General features: G+C 38.5%; 1 protein-coding gene across 3 annotated transcripts in view; it reads right to left on the reverse strand.

Annotated features, from left to right (window-relative positions):
* Positions 1–20,480, reverse strand: part of LOC149225970 (Putative membrane lipoprotein) — a 91,309-nt gene that overhangs the window by 40,113 nt on the left and 30,716 nt on the right. For all 3 annotated transcript variants that reach the window (XR_016247707.1, XM_089377353.1, XM_089377354.1), the window contains exon 3: positions 11,942–12,301. Coding sequence is in view for 2 of the 3 variants with exons in the window: in XM_089377353.1 (XP_089233479.1) it covers positions 11,943–12,301 (359 nt within the window). In the remaining variant the exon portion in view is untranslated. The remainder of the gene's footprint in view (positions 1–11,941; positions 12,302–20,480) is intronic.

Genomic DNA, 20,480 nt, shown 5'->3' on the forward strand with positions numbered 1-20,480 from the left:
AGGCCTAAGGGGAAATTAGTGGTTAGCTCCAAATCAATCTACAATATCAAGCATGTTGCAAATGGCAGCATTGAAAAAATACAAGGCAAGGTCTGTGGCAAGAGGGTTTTCCCAAAATGAGGGAGTGGATTATGAGAAGACATTTGCTCCAATGGCCATGTATACTTCTACCAGGGTTGTTATATCTATTGCTTCAAAGATGAGGTGGAGGATACATTAGATTGGACGTTAAGACAACCTTCCTCAATGGGGTAATTGAGGAGGAGGTGTACATTCAGCAACCATAGGTTTGAGGTGCATGGTCTCATGTATGCAGGGTAAAAAAGGCACTATACAAACTCAAGTAGGCACCAAGAGCATGGTACTCGAGGATTGATGGGTATATGATAAGTATGGGCTTCACCAAAGTGAGGAGAATCCCAACTTGTATTACATGTTTGTTGGAGATGATCGACTCATCTCGTTGTTGTATGTTGATGATCTATTTATCATAGGGTAAGAGACGCTCATAGAGATGTGCAAGTGAGATCTTGCTATAGAGTTTGAGATGGACAACGGCATGATGCACTAGTTTCTGGGGTTGAAGGTGTGGCAGCAAACGAGTGACATTTTCCTTAGACAAGGAAAATATGCAACTGATATCTTAAGGAGATTCGGGATGGTGGATTGCAGGCCATGTCTACACCCAAGATTACAAACTTGAAGAAGTTGAATGCTTCTGAGTTAGAGATGGTGGATCCCACATTATACAAGCAGTTGATAGGTTCCTTGATGTATTTGGTCAACACTAGGCCAAATATATGCTTTGTTGTGAATACCCTAAACCAATTTAGGGTGCATTGGGTCGCAGCAAAGCATGTTCTCAGGTATCTACAAGGCATAGTGGACTATGGGATAAGGTATGCCAGGCAAGGTGAAGCACAGTTCCAAGGCTACACAGACTCAGGTTGGACTAGGAGTGTAGTGGACAGAAAGCGCAACTCGAATTATTGCTTCAACTTAGGACTAGTAGTGATCTCGTGGTTTAGCAAGACGCAGTCTTCAACGACACTCAATTCAACAAAGGTCGAGTACATGGTGATGAGTTTGGTGAGTAGTGAGGCCACTTGGCTTTGCAAGGTGCTCATGGGGTTATTTGATTTAGTTGGATCCCACAGGGATTCATTGCGACAATCAAAGTTGCATCAAACTCTCAAAGAATCCAATGTTTCATGACAAGTTCGAGCATATAGAGATCAAGTATCACTTCATTAGAGACAAGGTCCAGAGGGGCGTTGTGAAGCTCCAGTATATCTCCACAAACGAGCAAGTTGCAGACATTCTCATTGTGCCTAAAGTGAAGGGGGAGTTTGTCTTTGTTGAACTTAACTCAATTACAGATTTCAGCAATATTTTGAAATCTAATGGACAAGAGCAAAGTCAATTGTTTGATCTCACTCATGTCCATCATATTTTAGAATATTCATGGAATCTACAATCAAGATAATGATGTCCTTCCCCTTCTATAAGGATAAGATGGGGGTGGTGCAACATACCTTACTCGCTAGGAGGGAGTGCTAATGGTGATAGCTCAAACAGGTGGTTTTGCATTGGCTGTGTGTCAAGCATGCAGAAAATGTCCAAAAGCCTCTTTAGGTACTTGCTCATGTTGAGTAAGTGATTTTTCTCGCTAGGAGGGAGTGTTGATGATGATAACTCGAACAAGTGTTTCTGCATAGGCTAAGTGTCCAAAGGCCTCTTTGTTCATGTTGAGCAAGTGACTTTTATGATCTCTTTCCTAAGTTTAACTTAAGAAAAGCACATTGATTAATTTATTAATTAATGTTGGCTATTAGGCTAAAGTTTTCTAATGAAAGGTAAACTAATTTACTTTAATGAGTTATAACTAATCTCTATCGTTGCTCTAAGTGGGTTAAGATTTAATCCCAGCCATCCATCACCTTGGAGATCTAGGGTTAGGATCTAGCCTAATGAGAAATTATAAAATAAGCCTAAAGGAGAGGCAAAAGTCATATCGATTTCCTTGAAAGAGAAATTTTTCGAAGAGGAGTGAGAGACACAAGACTGAAGGAAAAAGAAAAGTGTGCAGCAAGGAGATTCCAATGTGAAAAAAACTAAGGAGCTTAAATCTTAGAGAGAGGAGGTTGAGATTCCACCTAGAAGCTTGTGTAGAGGGGTTGTATGGCCTAGGTGAAGGGAAATTTCTTCAAATGCGTAGGGGGTGCACACAGGACTACGAGAAAGTGGACCAACTGTTGGAGAAGTTGAATTTCTATGAGCCGAAAACTTCCAAGGGGCCAAATTTTTCAAGAGGTCAAAAATTTCAGGGAGCAGAAAATTCTAGGTTATATTTTGTTATATTTTCAGTGTATTCTCTAAGGGTCATCTTCCATATGAGGAAGCCCTTAATTTTCCCGAGTAATAAAGGATATAATGAAGATTGAATGCCCTGACTTTTTACTACTTCAAGAGACCAAACTACTTGAAGAAGAAATGAATTTAGTCATTCACAACATAAAAAACTTTGAAGGAATAGCAATAAGCTCTAGAGGTTCGTTAGGCGGAATAAGTACCATGTGGAATCAAAACCATTGGGAAATTTGCAATTCAAATAAGGAGCAGCACTGGATCATAATAGAAATGAGAAACAAAAACTCAGGGAAAATCATAGTAATCTTCAACATTTATGCTCCCACTCACTATAGAGATAAGGAGGCATGTTGGCAGTCTCTGGAAGAACATCTTGATGCAGAAGAGAATCGAAACATAATAGTTGCAAGGGACCTCAATTTGATTCTAAATGCAAAGGAAAAACGAGGGGGCTCCTTTTTGGTCGACCCAAGCAGAGAAAGATTGGAAAAGATAATTGAGAACCAAAACTTAATGGATGTAGTACCTAAAAACAAAATCTTTACATGGAGCAATCGCATAATAGGGTCAGGTAATATCAAGGAACGATTAGACAGATTTCTAGTCAATCTCAGCCTCATTTCAGAATTTGCCCCTGTCTCCTCAAAAATTCTATCCTCCGTTGCATCAGATCACAATCCCATCTCCCTCACTTTTGGCTCACCCTCGATCCTGGGGCCTCTCCCTTTCCGATATAATCCCCTTTGGTATGCTTTCGAATATGCCAAGAAATTGGTGGAAACAACTTGGAAAACATGCATCAGTGGATCACCCTTGTATGTTTGGGAATCCAAATTGAAAATAACGAGATCTGCTCTCAAAAATTGGGCCAGAATCCACTATACAGAGCCCATGCAAAAGAAAAGGGAAATGCAATCTGAGCTGGAGAAAATTCAAACAAACATGGACAATGGAGAAGAAACAAGAGAAATGCAAACTAAGGAAAAGGAGCTCTATTGGGAAATATACCAATCCAATTGGAGAGAAGAGGAAAGTTGGAGGATAAAGTCAAGAAGCCTGTGGATTCAGGCAGGTGACAAGAACACGACCTTCTTCCATAACCAAACAAAAGCAAGAAGAACAAGGAATCATATTGATACAATAAAAGTGGATGGAAACATAGAAGTCAAAGATCAAGAAGAAATTAAGGAAGAGGCTTTTCAACACTTCAAAAGACTCCTCTCAGCGGAGGAAGAACCCAATAGCTATGAGAACTTTCTAAGGCATATTCCAAAACTAGTGATTGAAAGTGCAAATGCAACCCTTACAAAATCAGTAGAGGAAGAGGAACTAATTTGAGCAATCTGGAGCCTCCACCTAGATAAAGCTCCTGGGTTGGATGGCTTCTCCATCTCTTTCTTTCGGTCTTTCTGGGATCTCATCAAGAAAGACCTTCTAAAAATGATCCATTGGATTCAAAGGGAAAAAAAAAATTGGGAGGAAATACCAACTCAACTTATCTTGCTCTTATTCCCAAAGACTCAAGACCTACCTCCTTTGACCGTTTTGGGCCCATATCACTGTGAAACTCCTCTTACAAAATAATCACCAAAGTAATGACCAACCGCCTCAAACTCCTTCCCCAGCGAATTTCTGAAAATCAGGGTGGGTTTGTCCCCAAGCGACAACTTGTTGACAACATTCTCCTAATCCAAGAAGCCATCCACTCAAGCCAAACTAGAAGAGAGCAAGGATTTATTCAGGGTTAGACACTCCTTTCTTCTAATAGTCCTTCACAAATTCGGATTTGCAAATGAATTCATCGACCTCATAAAAGCTTACATCCACAGGCCTTGGATCACTCCTCTAATCAATGGGAGAGCTGGTAATTTTTTCCAAAGCACCAAACGGCTCAGGCAAGGCTACCCAATTTGTCCTTTTCTTTTCATTATGATGGCAGAGACTTTCAGCAGAAATTTGGAAAATTGCAGACAAAAGGGACTTATAGCAGGGATTCAGTTCTGTTGGAAAATCAGAAAGGCAGTAAATATTTTCTTGATCTTGATAATTATTTGTGATGTTTCTTGTTATTACGATTCTTTATATCTTCTTTCTTTAGTTCATCAAGAAATTACCAAAAGCAGCAGCACATAAAACAATGAACACAAGATGTAGGCACATGCTAGGGCAAAACCCCCTTCGTGGGGAAAACTCGGTCAAAGTAATTCTTCCTTTCAACAGTATTCTTTGAGACTCTTCACCCTAGACCAAGACCAGACCTTCCCTCCACACCAAGTCAACCTCCAGGAGATTGACCTCTACCCAGCAACTTCGACTCTGCAGCAACTAGCAGCAACTAACAACTTTCTAGCAGCAATCCAACTTGGAAGACTTCGATCTCCCAATCCAGAGCACGAAATAAAGAGAGACCACCACCAAACTTTCGATTTTCCTTGACTCAGACTCACCCAAACTCGCATTCACTTTGGATTCCCAGCAACAGACTTTCCCAGCTACCCACTTCGCACTTATGCCCAGCAACAAGATTTTGCACTTCTGCCCAGTAGAGAGAATTCAAACTCAATGAGGAGTGATGCTCCAAATGAATACGATGTCCCTCCTTTTACAGGCTTCTTGTGGGGTCGAATAGGGTCTTAGGCCGACTTGATCTTCCGTTAGGCTGACATGGTGTGCAGGTTCCATAATTCATAATTGACTCAATACTTAACCTTTTTACATGATTCAAAAGCCCGAGAAGGGTCTCTTTAAATGTATAATAATTTTATAGACTCAAAATAAATCCTAGAAGTCCTCAATGGGGACTTTGACGTAAAACATGGTGACCCAAGCATGAAACCCATGCTTTAATAAGTCACAATAATAATAATAATAATAATGATAATAATAAGTCACAATAATAATAATAATAATAAGTCACAATAATAATAGTAATTAGTACATTACATGATGACTCAAGTACATTATAGAAGACCGAACATAGTTACTTTTCCAACAAGTTCAACAGAGGAACAAAAAATATGAACCATTCACAATTTGTTGACGATACACTTCTCATGGGAGGAGCATCTTGCATTGTAGCCAGAAGATTTAAAATAATTCTAGATCAATTTATGGAATTATCAGGAGGCTCCATCAACAAGCTCAAGAGTTGTATCTACGGTTGGAATGCCCCCATCAGGGTCCTTCAGAGTATCTCACAGATTTTTGGCATTCCTCTCAAGCTGAATTGGAAACACTTTAAATATTTGGGAATTCCAATCTCAAATGGCTCATTGAAAGCTGAGATTTGGGAAGACGCATTAGAAAAATTGAAGAGAAAAATAAAGCAATGGGGTACGCAATGGCTTAACCTAGCCGAGAGAACCATCTTGATCAAGTTTGTACTTTCTGCTCTCCCCTTATATCAATTTTCCATTCTCCAAGCTCCAGTCAGGGTTCAAAAACAAATTGAGATAATCACTAGAAATTTCCTTTGGCGGGGAGGAAAAAATGAGACAAAAAATTTCAGTCTCATAAATTGGAAACAAGTCACATCAGCCTATGAAAAAGGAGGAATAGCAATAAGGCATCCCGGCCTAATGAATCTTGCTTTAGGAGCCAAAATCATTTGGAGACTCCTCTCTAGCAAGACCTCTTGGTGGAAACAAGTTCTGGAATACAAATACATTAATGCTCCTCATTGTCATCCCCTTTCTGTTCAAATCCGTAATAGACCTTGCTCTCATATATGGAAACTTTGCAAAAAAACTTTTTCCATCAGAGATAATACATCCAGAGTCCCTGAAGGAGGCAAGGACATTAATATCTAGAATGACAATATTATTGTCATTCACTCACTTTCCTCCTTTCCAGAAATCAAAAACATTATTCGGTGGCTTCAAAACTTGGGCATCACAACTCTGCATCAAATCTCCTCCTCGAATTGACAAGAAAACTCTTGGGACGGTTAGAAGATCCTTGTTGTCCCCCTTGATCTTCTCCATCAAAAAAACCTTTTGTTGGGTTTACTTGAGGGATCAGCTCCTATCAATTTTGAGCAAAAATATGGCTCAAATGGAATCCATCAGGAAGAGAATATACAGTGAAAACTGGATACGCCAAGATGCAAGAAGATAATCAGCAATCTCCCACCTGGCCCCTTTGGAGAACGGTCTGGAAAGTTGAATCTCTTCCTAAAATAAAAATATTCATGTGGACAATGCTAAAATGTAAGATTCTCACTGCGGACAACCTCAGAAGCGAGGACCCTCTATTTGCCCTTTTTGTTCTTTGGCTGAAGAAACAATCCAACATCTCTTCTTATCCTGCTATTTTTCAAGAAATTGTTGGTGTGAGATAATTAGTCCTCTTCTCACTCACATTAATCCCAGCCTCAACATTTCATATTTTATCGCCAACTGGAAATCCTCTTACCCTCATACTTTCAAAAACAAAGGTTTGTTGAAGCGCTTCTGGACAAATCTTTCAGCATTTTTATGTTCGCACTTGTGGTTGGCAAGGAACAAAGCCATCTTTCAAAATAAAAAGCCTAACAATAAGAAAATCATGGCTAAAACTTGGAGTTTGATGATAGAATCTATTCTTTCAAAGGGTAACAACAAAATGGATCTCAACTCTCTGCAAATTGAAGAGAAACAGTGGTTGGGCTTCGCAATAGACTGAATCCCTCTATATCCCCCTATACAAAAAAAATTATCAACCATGTTAGATGGAAGATTCGCCTCAAAAATTAGGACTTCAAAGACTAGATTGACTCCCAAACGAGGCCATGCTTGTTTTTTGATGGGGCCTCAAAATCTAATCCTGTTCGTGCTAGAGCCGAGTATCATCATAGATTGTAACGGAATTGAAATCTCTTCCTTCGAGTGGGGTTTGGGTCAAGCCTCAAACAATAGAGTTGAGGCTTATGGCCTTCTGCTAGGAGTTCAAATTCTAAGGGAGCTCAAAATCACAAATCCAATAATAATTGGTGATTCTGCAATCCTTATTCAGCAAATGATTAAAAAGATGATCCCCTCCAATGCGGGCCTCGGTCAGATAATTTCCAGAATTCAAAATCACACAAGGAATCTAGGTGAGATCTCTTATTATCATGTATTAAGGGAGAACAATGGACGAGTTGATGAGATGGAAAATAATGCCTGTCTCAGACATCAAGGAGAATCAAGAGTCAATAGACAATTCTCAGTCAGACACATTCCATGAATCTCTGTTATTTCCCCCCTCCCAATATGCTCAATGCTTTTGTCTAATCCTCTTCTTCCAAGCTTTTATGCTTTTCTCCTCGAACCCCTTTTCTCTTCTTTCTGTTCTCTTCATGATCGTTAGCTTCTGGATTCACTAGATACCCGTGTTTCTCCTCCTGCCTTTCTTCTTTGGTTTCCTCTCTGACTTGTTGTGCTCCTCTTCTCGATCCCCTTACCTCCCTCTCCTTCCTTTCTCCCCTGCACATTCCTCAGCGCTCTTCCTTGATCCCCTTCTGTCTTCCCTTTCTTATGAATCTTTCGTTGTTCTTATTCTCTGCTTCCTTACTCCTCCGGACTTCATTTCTTATCCCCGTCACTTAGTTGTCAAGGAAGCGTTGGTTCAAGCGAATTCAGTGTTCATCAATCGGAAAGACCGGTTCTCATTTGTCCATGGCTTCATTTTCTATTTAACAGATCAATCCAAAGATCAGCACGATATGTCGGATGGAAAAAGCTCAATGAGGGAGCAAATCCAAATGAACAAAACAGTATTTCTCAACAAAGGGAGAATCAGTGATCGGTTATTTCCATCCAGCAAATTATATTTTCAATTTCTGACCTTTAGTCATCAACTATGAATTGCAGATTTTTGTTTCTCCTTAAGCAGTTTGTTAGGGACTATAAGATCAATGTGGTAGGAAAATCAAGTAATCTTTGGTTATATGTAAAAGGAGGAAAACAATACTCTTCGAGATTAGTTCAGATCTCTGGTAAAATTACTATGTATCAAGGCTTATGCCTTCCCTTTTTGGAATTAATATAACACAACCAACCTTGTTAAAAAGAAAGATAGATCCATCTTAATCATGGACTTATCAAACGCTAAGAAGGATCAAATCTCTCAAGGTGCAAACTTTTTTTCAAGTTTTACACTCCAAAAGAAATTTACACTTTAAGAAATTTGATCCCTCTTAGTGCTTGCTAGATCTGTGGTTTATTGATATTACAACCTAATATAAAGGAGATGTGGTAAAAGTATTTCACTTTCACTCTCAACTAATGTAAGTCATAAATAAAGTATTGGTTAAGTAATATTGATGTGTGTTTAAAAATATATTAATAATAAGAAAAAAATATTAATGTGGACAACGTGGTTCACAAATAAAATATTTCAATGTCAATGTTAAGTCAAATATTTCAATGTGAACTATGTATAAATTATATATGGTTAAAAAACGATGTATATATTATATAAAACAATTGACAAAAATAAATTCTTATGGCTAAATTATTTCAAATAGTCTTACTATTCTACATTTTGGCTCTTTTTAAGATATGTATTTTGATCAATTTTATGAATTTCAACAAATATTTGTTGGAATTGCAAGTTTAAGTTGCGTAATCTACACAATCCAAGTCCCAAAATGAACTTTCAAGGTATTGAATATATATAAATATATAACCAGGATAGATCCATCTTAACCATGGATCTATAAAATGTTGAGAGGGATCAATTCTCTCAAGGTGCAAACATTTTTTCAAGTTAACAAAGTTTGCACCTCAAGAAATTTGACCCCTCTCTGCACTTGCCAGATTTGTGGTTAAGATTTATCTATATTGGTACGATAATACATTGATTTATAAGCACTACACGAAATTTCACTGGCAAGCAATCCACATAAATAAAAGTGGAACCAGAGATATCTATATTAACCCCTCAATATTTTTCTAACCCTCTTAACTATAATAATTGATAATAAATCTAAAATTGAAATGTATCCATGATAATATAACTATAGTAGTTGTTTGTATAAACACTAAGTAACAAGACATGTTCCTCAAGGGCTCTATGTTTGTATCCCACATGTCAAACACGTCTCAAATGTGCCCTAAATGTGACAAACACCAAGGTTGAAAAATATGTGTTTCTTGATGATATGGGTTTAGATAGCAGTGTTAAGTTGGTATTAGCCAACTTGAATCTTAATGAGCCAATGCTAGAATTGGTACTTTTGATGATGATGATCCTCTTAAGGAGGCCATCCTACACACCAACAAATTAAGATATTAGATAGGATATAGAGGGGGAGGATGGAGGAGAGAGTAGTGACAATTGCGGTGATTTGAAGATTTTAATATGGAGGACCACTGACAATAACAAGCTATGATATTCTTCCATCTATAGTTCTAGTATCTACACTTTTTTGTATCTTCCATTAGCATCCCCACCTATAGTAATACTCCATTTCTATGTAATACATTTTGATTTCGATCACATCAAATGGTCTAGTGAGAAAATTCCAATTTATGATTCTAAATTCTAAACTTGTATTTTATGGTAATGTGTATTGAACATTCTAATTTCTTGTGTGTTTGATCATCATTGTTTTTGTTTATTTTGTTATCTTGTTTTTTTCTTGATGGTGGAAAAATCTATCATAACTCAATTGTTCACCGATAATGAGGTCACCCATTATTGGCTACTATCAGTGAATGCACGCTAACTCATCATTGTTATTCAAGGAAAGTCATGCCACCTAAAATTACTCATTAGTGATTCTGAAGGAGTTAAACTTTCATTCATGCTAGATACCTCTACGTCTTGAGCCATTACCCCATTTCCTTACGTTCAAAGAAAATGAATCTAAGTCTTATTCCAAGATAAGAAGGCAGTTTCAGCCTATATAACATTTATATGTAAACCAATATCCCATATTAGTCATCACTCAGGCTCCAATTAAAAGGTCATGTACTTACAAATAGCACCTATCCTTAATCCTATACATAATATCAAATATTTACCCCTAGTTGCAATTTAAGTTCATATTTGTTATAATAGCTAATTACATTAATATTTTATAAATGTTTTAATTTCTTAAAGAAAATAACTTTCTGTATCTATATTTTATTTTTAATTATAATTATATTTTTTTTATTTATCATTCATATATATATAGATATATTTTTATTTATAATTATACATATTTTTTATTTATAATTCATATATATATAATGTGGATCAATGTCATGTTTTCAGGCCAATGTTTCCCATTGTGGATACTCATATCCATGTGTACTCCATATCCCATGTCATGTCATGTCACTCGTCAGTTTATTTATACTATGTAAGATAAATGCTTAGTCGCGTTTATTGGTTATCATAATTAAGAGAAATTAAAGGTCCATTATTTTGTTTCATTTTTAGTCTGCACAAAGTGTTGAAGATCACTCCTCCATCAAGTTGTAGAACCCCTTGCTTCTCTCAGCCCAATGAAGAGTTGAACTGTGATATTTATGCACATACACTGATTAGTCAGTAAATCAATAATGTTTAACCAAGGTTTTGAAAATATTCATCAAGTAGTAACCATCAACACAGCAAGTGTTGAACAAAAGCATCTCAAATCTCTGAGAGGATCCGCAAAATGGTCAATCCACCAGCGGTGAAAAAGCAGCACAACACACCATAGTTTCACAAAGACCAGGACTCATAAGCTGTTCTGCACCTAATCAAAATTTCTTGTAAACAAAAACATTGCACCAGTCTACTGCACCCCGCTCTGTCTTGAAAGTGAAAATATAATTCGCTGCACTTAGCAGAGTTTTGAGCGAGTTGCAGGGAAGCAGAAACTTCTAGTTGACTGTCTGAAGTTTGAAGAATGTATAGAACAGACATCACAGAATTCCAGAAGGATGGGCCAGAAATTAGGATAGAGATGTCAGTTTAAAGCTATATTTAGCATTCAAAAGAAAGTGTAGATTCAATCAAGATACGAGTTTGAAAAAGGATGAGCAACAAAATTTTTAAAGGGGAGACGATCAGACGCATAAACAAGGACAAGAATGGAGTTTTACAGGAATTGATAACAAAACCCTGGGGAAGATCTGGCAATCAGTTGGCAAAAGGTTGGCCAGGGACGGGAGATAACCGAGGGCAAATACATAGGAGGTACCTTGGAAATAACTGTCATATGATATTCCTTCTTTTCGACAAGTTCTGTTCCTAACTGTAGGACTTGGGAATATTTTGATTGGTTCTTTAGAAGAAGAATATATATATATATATATATATATATATATATATATTAAGTAATCAGACAAGGCTCAGAGCTGAAATCATAAAATATTAATAAGAGTACACTGAAACTTTTCCTATTTACCTTTATTTCACTGCCACAAATTAAATGTGAGAACATTTAATGCAAGGAAAAGCATTGAGTAAAGGATGACTATTTCCAATTAAAAAACTCAGTTAAAACTTGAAAGAGGCTGATACTGTAACACAATTCTTTCAAATGAAAAAGAAAGCTGATCTGTCTATCAAAAGAAAGCTTTCCAAACCAACAAGCTGATCTGTCTATCAAAAGAAAGCTTTACAAACCAACCTTATTTGGTCTCTGTGTCCTTGCTCTCTGATGAACTCGGTTTGTCTACAATTTGAGGAAGTGAAGAAACCCGTGGCCCACCAAACGTAAAAGAGCCCATGGCTCTTGGTGCATGCTCTAATAAACATTGTCTTAAGCTACCCAGCTGATCTTTGATTGTAACCGCTGAACTTTTGCCATGTTTATTCCATTGTAACGAGGACCCAAGTCTAAGCTTCGAAAGTTCCATGTGAGCCCTCCTTTCCAAATCAGAAACACGCGGAATTGCATAGTCCCAACCTAGCCCCGCAATATGCGCAATGGCAGGAAATGCATTGTACTTAGCAAATTCAATCATTCCATAGCCTGTCGCTGAAACAACTGCAAAAAATCCCAAAAACATACTCTCAGAATTGATTGCGTTCACTTGGCTTTTTGAGCATTTTGCTACTAAGCATGCTAAATCAGAATCTTCTATTTCTTATGAAAACATATGGAATCAGGATCTCACTTCATTCATAAAAAAAGGCTATCTGCAGAATCCCCTTTTGCTCATATTAAAGAGATACAAACCATGTCATGTGCACTAAATTGTTTTCAACCATTGACAATCACCATCCTTGCAAAATTTATCCATTAGTTTAACTTTTTCTGTCAACATACATTCCAAAATTTTCGAACATGGTACTATGGTCACAATATATATATAGGAGATGTACAACCCAAAATACGGTGACTGTATGCCATTTCAGAAAAGAACAGAAATATTCATTAGAAGCGGATAAGCAAATGTAAGTAATGCATAAAAAATGGATAAGCAAATGTAGGTGGATGGACATCCTCGTGCTTCATGAGCTTCCTTCAAGCCAGTCCCAAACCCAATAGGACCCCTGCAGTTGAATGATAAAGCAATATGCCTAGAAGAAGACAATGTAGACGAGTCATCTAACAGATGTTGATGGTATTGCCATTCCAAACCCGAATCAAGGTCTATCTGGTTAATGGTATGGCATGTTGGACTACACCAGCTACAGTGTGTCTCGTGAGTTGGTGAGAAAGAATGAGGCTTTTGGTCACCATGAGGCTTGTGAAGGTAATGGAACGTAAAACTGGAGTCATGTTTCTCTTCAAGCCTCACCAGCATGGAGGACTAGACTTGTGGCATCTGCTATGAAAGATGGCTGTTCATTCTCTGTGGTGTTTGGATTAGTTGCAACTTGCAACACATCAAGCTGTCTTGCCCTATGATACCATATCCTCCATGGCCTGCTTCATTCTGAAAGTGTTCTTGGTTAAATTGTTAAATTTTGGTATGTTCTATGCTTAAGCAATTTACTTCAATTTTCTTATTAACCCGATATCAATATCCAGATTAGCAATCACATCAGCATAATAGTAAAATGCAGATAGAACATAAACATAAACAGTAGAAGACAAGCCAAGACAAGAGGACACAAGATGTGGCACCAGCGAGAGACAAACCCCAATGTGGGGAAACCCTTGATCAATTCTTCTTATATTCTTCAATAGTTCAGCAGAGAGAGATAGAGAGTACAAATATACAAATTTGATATTTTATGACAGCAACAGCAAACCCTAACCAAAAAAGTCAACTCTAATCAAACAGAACAGATTTGACCTCAAATCAAGCTCGGTCAAAGCTCAGTCAACTCGGCCTCCCACAGCAAGATGTATCAGCCCAAAACTGTCCGAAAATCCCAGTCAAACATTGGTCAACTGCAGTCAAGCCTACGGCCAGCCCTAGGACAGTCAACATTGGTCAATGCAAGGTCAAAGTAGGGTCAAAGTGGCTGTCCAGAACTGCGGCCTGCCAAGAAGAAGCTGCCACACCCAATCCACAAACAAGAAGAGGTCAACGCTAGTCAGTGCGGTCAAAACAGCACTTCTGTACCTCGGTCAAACTAGGTCAATGCTGCCCTAAACAGAATGTCCTCCTTCGTCCTTCGCACGTGTGAGAGAGATGCCCAGATCTGCGTACCCAAATCAAGAGAGGAGAGATAATGTCTGAGGATGAGATGGTGAAATAATGCCATGAGGTCTCCTCCTTTATTGAGGTTAAGAGGGGGGTGAAAATGACTTGTTTAGCTTGCTGGCCGACCTTGACAAATTGTCAATAATATAAATAAATTCATATATCCATAATTACATGTCGGAATCGGATGATCTTTAGATCAATCCTACACCTCTCAGAGAGAGGAATCCAAGAAAAATATCAGCTGCCATAAATAAGGTGACCCCCATGGAGTTTGGCCCTAGTTGCCAATTTTAATGCTCCCTCTCAACTAGGGAGAACTCCATCTGCTAATCTATCTGCCAAAGGGTACTATCTCTATCAACAATGCACTGCTCTGCTAAACCATGAAGAAGAAGTGATCAAGAATGTATCATACCATTCTCTACTAACCCAAATTCAGTCCCAGATAATAAAAGAGAGTGTCTCATACCACTCTTACTGACCTGAAGTCAGTTCCAATGAAGAGAGTGTGTCATACCACTCTACCACTCTTACTGACCCGAAGTTAGTTCCAATTGATCCCAGATCAATATCATCCTAGCATAAGGAGTACAGTAGTACACAATGCATCCATGGATAGTTCTATGGTCCCTATCCTCATTTCCCTACTCATTGGCCAGATGAGAGGTACTTCCCATGAGTCCCAGATTGCATGGGTAGGATGTCTCAGCACGAGAAGGATGAACCACTCATCCTACCTACATGTCGCCATGGGGTATCACATGGAAAGGCTAAACCACTCACCCTGTACACAACAAATCACTAGGGGAAGGCTAGACCACTCACCTTATGATTGTGTCTCAGCAGGAAAAGGATGAACCACTCATCCTGCCTACATAGCAAACCACTAGGGGAAGGTCGAACCACTCACCCTATGGTTGCTCATCGCTCCAAGAAGCACCCCAAACCCCCCGGAGCTCACAGAGCTCAATATATCATACAAGACCCTTAGAAGAGGGTCTCTCCACGACTCCTAGTCATTCTCGAAAAGTCAAGAATTTGACCTTTCCCAGGGGCTTCGACAGAATATCGGCAACCTGCTCATCAAACCCAATGTGATGGAGCCTTATTGCTCCTCGTTGTACCATATCCCGGATAAAGTGGTACCTGATGTCTATGTGCTTGGAGCGATCATGAAATACAAGATTCTCTGATAATCGGATCCCACTCTGGTTCTCGTAGAGGATCGCGGTGGTATCCAGCACGTGTCCAAATAGCTCACTGAAGAGCTTCCTCAACCAGACAGCTTCACAGGAGGCCATACTTGCAGCTATGTATTTGACCTCAGCGGTGCTCAAAGCAACTGACTTCTGCTTCCTGCTCATCCAGGATATCGAAGCAAAACCCAAAGAGAAACAGCACTTAGAAGTGCTCTTGCGATCCACCACACTGCCTGCCCAATCAGCATCAGAATAACCATGCAGTCTCACATCTCCGGCTGTGTATCTCATTCCATGAGTGATTGTGCCCCGAAGATATCTCAAAGATTCTTGGCACCAATCCAGTGTATGTGGTGAGGCTCAACCATATATTGGATCAACATGTTAACTGCAAAACATATATCCGAACAGGAGTTCACCAAGAACATCAGTGCTCCTATGAGTTGACGATACTCAGAAGCATTTCCCAATTCAGGTCCAACAGCACTACCGCATAACTTCTTAAAGTTAAGCTCCATCGGGGTAGTCACAGGCTCGCAGTACACCATCACAAATCTTTCCAATATCTTCACAACATATTTTCCTTGAGATAGGAAAATTTCTCCTGGCTTTTGCCAGTCTTCCAACCCTAAGAAGTAGTGCATCAGTCCTAGGTCCTTCATCTCAAATTCGGAAGCCAACTCCCTCTTACATTTGTGAATGAGAGGGTCTGCACCAATCAAAAAGAGGTCATCCACATAAAGCACCAGTATGAGAGGTCTATCATCTTCAACCTTAAAGTAAAGGTTCGAATCGACTTCACTCCTAGTGAATCCCAACTTCATCAGATAGTTATCAATCCTCTCATACCAAGCCCGGGGTGCTTGCTTCAACCCATAGAGAGCTTTCTTCAACCTGCATACATGAGATTCCCGGTCATGAACCTCAAACCCCTCGGGTTGTTCCACATAGACTTCCTCTTTAATTAAACCATGCAAGAAAGCGGTCTTGACATCCATCTGATGTAGGTTCCATCCTTGCGAAGCAGCAAGGGCTATGATCGAGCAGATGGTGGTATATCGGACAACAGGTGCAAATATCTCATCGTAATCTACACCTTCCTTTTGAGAGAAGCCTCAAGCAACAAAGCGAGCCTTGTCCTTTTCTGCACTCCCATCAGCTCCATGCTTGATTTTGTAGAGCCACTTAGAAGTGACAACCGATTTGTTCTGGGGTCTAGGGACCACATCCCTGACATCATTCTCCAATCTTCAAAATGGACTTGTATTTTTCATTCATAGCATCCTTACATACTTGATGCTTCACGGCTTCTTTGAATGATGTGGGCTCATTTTGAATGATAGTGCTCATAATGGTCAAGTATCCCTGATACCTATTCAACTTCTTTCTTTCTTGGAGGGTCGACCATTTCCTTGATGTCCCGCATTCCTTTTTCCTTTGCCATTGTACTTGTCATTCCTCCGACCATTGTTGTTGAAGTTGCCCCTGGAATGATTGTGATCATCATCATGTGATGTGTACCTTCTATTTGGACACTCCCTTGCATAGTGGCCAAACTTATTGCAAGCAAAGCACTTGCCTTTCCTTCCTCCCTTAGATCCAGGCTTTCCATGACCTTTAGTCCTTGCATTGTTTCTCCTTTTGGCATGAGCAGAGAATGTAGTAGGGTTGCCTTTATTAAAAGGCATTTCTTTCTCCACCATTCTTGTTTCTTCTTGAATGCATCTCGACATCAATTCTTCAAACTCTAGAATTCAACCATTATTGAGAATAGTGGTTCTAAATATATACCACTCGAGTGGAAGCCCTCCAAGGGTAGTGATAGTAAGTTCCCTATCAGATATGATTTCTCCAATCACAAGAAGATCATTCTTGATCTCAGTGAGTCTTAAGAAGTAGGATTGAATATCCTCGTCTTTGCCCTTCTTAATATCCTTTACTTATTTGAGAAATAAAATTTGATTTGCATCACTAACCTTGAACATGCTTACCAATCTATCATAGATCTCCTTGGAGGTGTTCAAATCGGAGATGTAGGCCACCAGATACTTGTCAATGGAATCTCTGATAATCTTCTTCGCTTTGACTTCAACCTTGTTGAACTTGCTCTTTGTAACAATCGGTGCATTTGATGGAGCCTCGAGGATTCTACCCTTCACATAATCCAACACTTCTTGTTCTTCCAATGTCAGATCAAGAGACATCTTCCATCCGTGATAGTCAGAGTTTTCACGGAGCTTGTCTTCAACTGGGAAGTGGGATGAGGAACCCATTGAGCCTTGTCCTTGTCCAACTGTCTTCGGTGATTGCTCTTTCACTCTTGCTTGGGATTTGTCTTCACCTTACCTCTGATACCATTTTAAATTTTGGTACGTTCTATGCTTAACAGCAATTTACCGCTATCAAAACAACACTTCTGCACCTCGATCAAACTAGGTCAACGCTGCCCTAAACAGAATGTCCTCCTTCATCCTTCGCACGTGTGAGAGAGATGCCCAGATCTGCGTACCCAAATCAAGAGAGGAGAGATAGATGTGTGAGGATGAGATGGTGAAATAATGCCATGACGTCTCCTCCATTTATATGCAACGTTGAGATTAAGTTGGGGGTGAAAATGACTTGTTTAACTTGCTGGCCGACCTTGACAAATTGTCAATAATATGAATAAATTCATATCTCCATAAATACATGTTAGAATCAGATGATCTTTAGATCAATCCTACACCTCTCGGAGAGAGAAATCCAAGAAAAATACCAGCTGCCATAAATAAGGTGACCCACATGGAGTTTGGCCCTAGTTGCCAATTTTAGCATCAATACAGTGGAGATGGCAAGTAGGAGGTTGATAATATGAAGACTCTATGGAGTATGAACACTACTCTGTTTTTGGTCATGGTAGGTTTTGGTTTGGGTTCATAGTTAAACCCCAGACTGCAAAAATAGTACCTAAAGTTTCATTGTCTCGAACTTGGAATGCAGATGCCAACCAGATTCATCTTTATAAGCATTTGTTAAGAAAAAAATATGGTTGTGGCCTGGGATAAGTACATCTGCCCTGCAGATTGTTCATAATCAAGGCCTATTAGGGATTATGATAGTCTGCCATAGCCCCACCATGCTTCTGCACTGTCAACTACCTTGCAGCCACTAGTTCCCCACATTTGATATTGAGTCTGTGGAAATTGTACTTGCACTCTTATTGTTGGTAGCGTATCACTATTGCTGGTACATACCCACCAACGGCAAAGCTTGACGGGTTACCCTCAGTTACAGTTTCAACAAAATTTTTCCATTGCCATATATTACAACACAAAATTAGATGAAATAAGAATCAAACAAAGATATCAAGATCCGAATAACCAAACCCTCCTTTAGTTCAATCACTACAACTTTATTTATTTTGATAGGTCCCATGCATTATGTTGGCAGGCATATGACAAACAGCATTTGGAAACATTAAAGAATACACCATTACTTGGCATGTTTCAGTTGCCTTCTTTTTCAATCAAAACTTTAACCAAAATCAACCACATTGTTTGAAGTACCCATGACAACAATGCAACTGATAATCCACCATACCATTAGCCAGTTTTATAAATTAATAATGCACTTAGCAGTTAGGCCTTTTTACCAAATAGTTTTCTCAGAGATTGCTTCCTCACAGGTTGCCACAATTCGCTTGCAGTTGTGCATCACGCACACATCATTTGCAGATGTAATATTAAGGAAGGAAACTGCATCTTCCAAATGACTGCACTTTGGACAGTGGGTCTTTTGTAGTTTACATAGTGTACAAAGATCCTGTAAATGAATATTATCTAAAGGACCATCTCTAGTGATGAAAATAAGCAAAAGAAGAGACACTTGCAAATTGGTTCCACGAATGCTGAAAATCATAGAACAAAAACAAACACATAAATATTAAAAATGGACAAACACGGAGAATTAAAATGTCTATTGTTTAAGTATACTGGAGATTTTAAAATTCTAATTATTTAGAAGTAAGCATAAGATTGCATTAAGAAACCTGGTTCACCAATCTTATTGAATTTTTTCTGGAATTATGGACACTGGCTAATCAAATTTTGCATTTCTGCTTCAAATTTGGTTCATGTTAAAGTTTAGAAGTTTATGTTGTAAAGCTTTTATCTAGATCATGGATACTTTACTTAATGTCATAGGATATTTTCATCAATTTCAGCAACGCAGTAGGTATGCTTACTTTTATGTAATTTTAACACCAGTGTAGATCCATATTAACCACGGATCTAGCAAGAGTCGAGAGGATCAAATCCCTTGAGGTGCAAACCTCTTTTCGAGTGGAAAAAAATAAATAAAAAGTTTGCACACAAAAGATTTGGTCCCTCTGGAAACCGACTAGATCTATAATCAAGATTGTTCTATGCTATATATATATATATATATAACATGTGTAATTTTTCATTGTTTAAATTGCATTTTTGCATTTATAAAATGGATTTGATGTCTTCAAAATTTACTTGAGAATTTGGGTTGTGTGCACTGCACAGCTTAAACTTGCAATTCGAACACATATTTTCTCGATTTCAAACAAAATTGACCAAAAATTATATATTAAAATGGGCCACAATGTAAAATAGTGAGACTACTTAAAATATTTTAACCAAAAAAAAAAAAAAATTCAATTGCTTTATATAAAGTATACATAGTCTTCTTTAATCATATATAATATATACACATTTAAATATTTTACTTGAAATATTTTATTTATGGACTATATTGTCCACATTAAAATGATTTTTTTGTTATAATATATTTTTAAATACACTTTTTTTTTTAACAAAAATGAGTAGCTTTGCATTAAGTCTGCAGCCAGTCGCAGCAAATACATGGGTGAATACATTGTCCTTTTTCAAAACTGTCTCTTAGACATTTTGACAGAAGACCCATTACATGACCATGGACCCTTTACATGACTGTTGACCCATTACATTTTCAGTACTGACACATAAACAGATGGACAATAAACCCATTCAGGAGGCTTACAAAATTGCAAAAGGAACTATAAACAACAATAGCTTGCATTCTTCTGCGTGTAGGTTAATCACTTTCAGTTGTTTGCCTATTAAAATCAATATCTCGCTTGTCGGGATCATCCAGAAATCGATCTTGATCTGGAGGAGCATCTCTACCGAGCTTGAAGTTCGTTATAATAACCCTGGGTGCATCCACTTCATCTTCCAGTCTTGAGATCTGATGCTGGAGAGCCAAAATTTTATCAGCATGCTCACCTGTGAGTAATACATATGGCAGAATTTGACCTGCAAGTCATAATCAGCCTTCTATAGAGCGTCGTGAGCTGACAAGCAATGGGAACAAGGTGGAA

Source organism: Pinus tabuliformis, chromosome J (assembly GCF_031772625.1).
Source record: "Pinus tabuliformis cultivar Carrire ecotype Pingquan chromosome J, CPIR1, whole genome shotgun sequence".
Classification (NCBI taxonomy): domain Eukaryota; kingdom Viridiplantae; phylum Streptophyta; class Pinopsida; order Pinales; family Pinaceae; genus Pinus; species Pinus tabuliformis.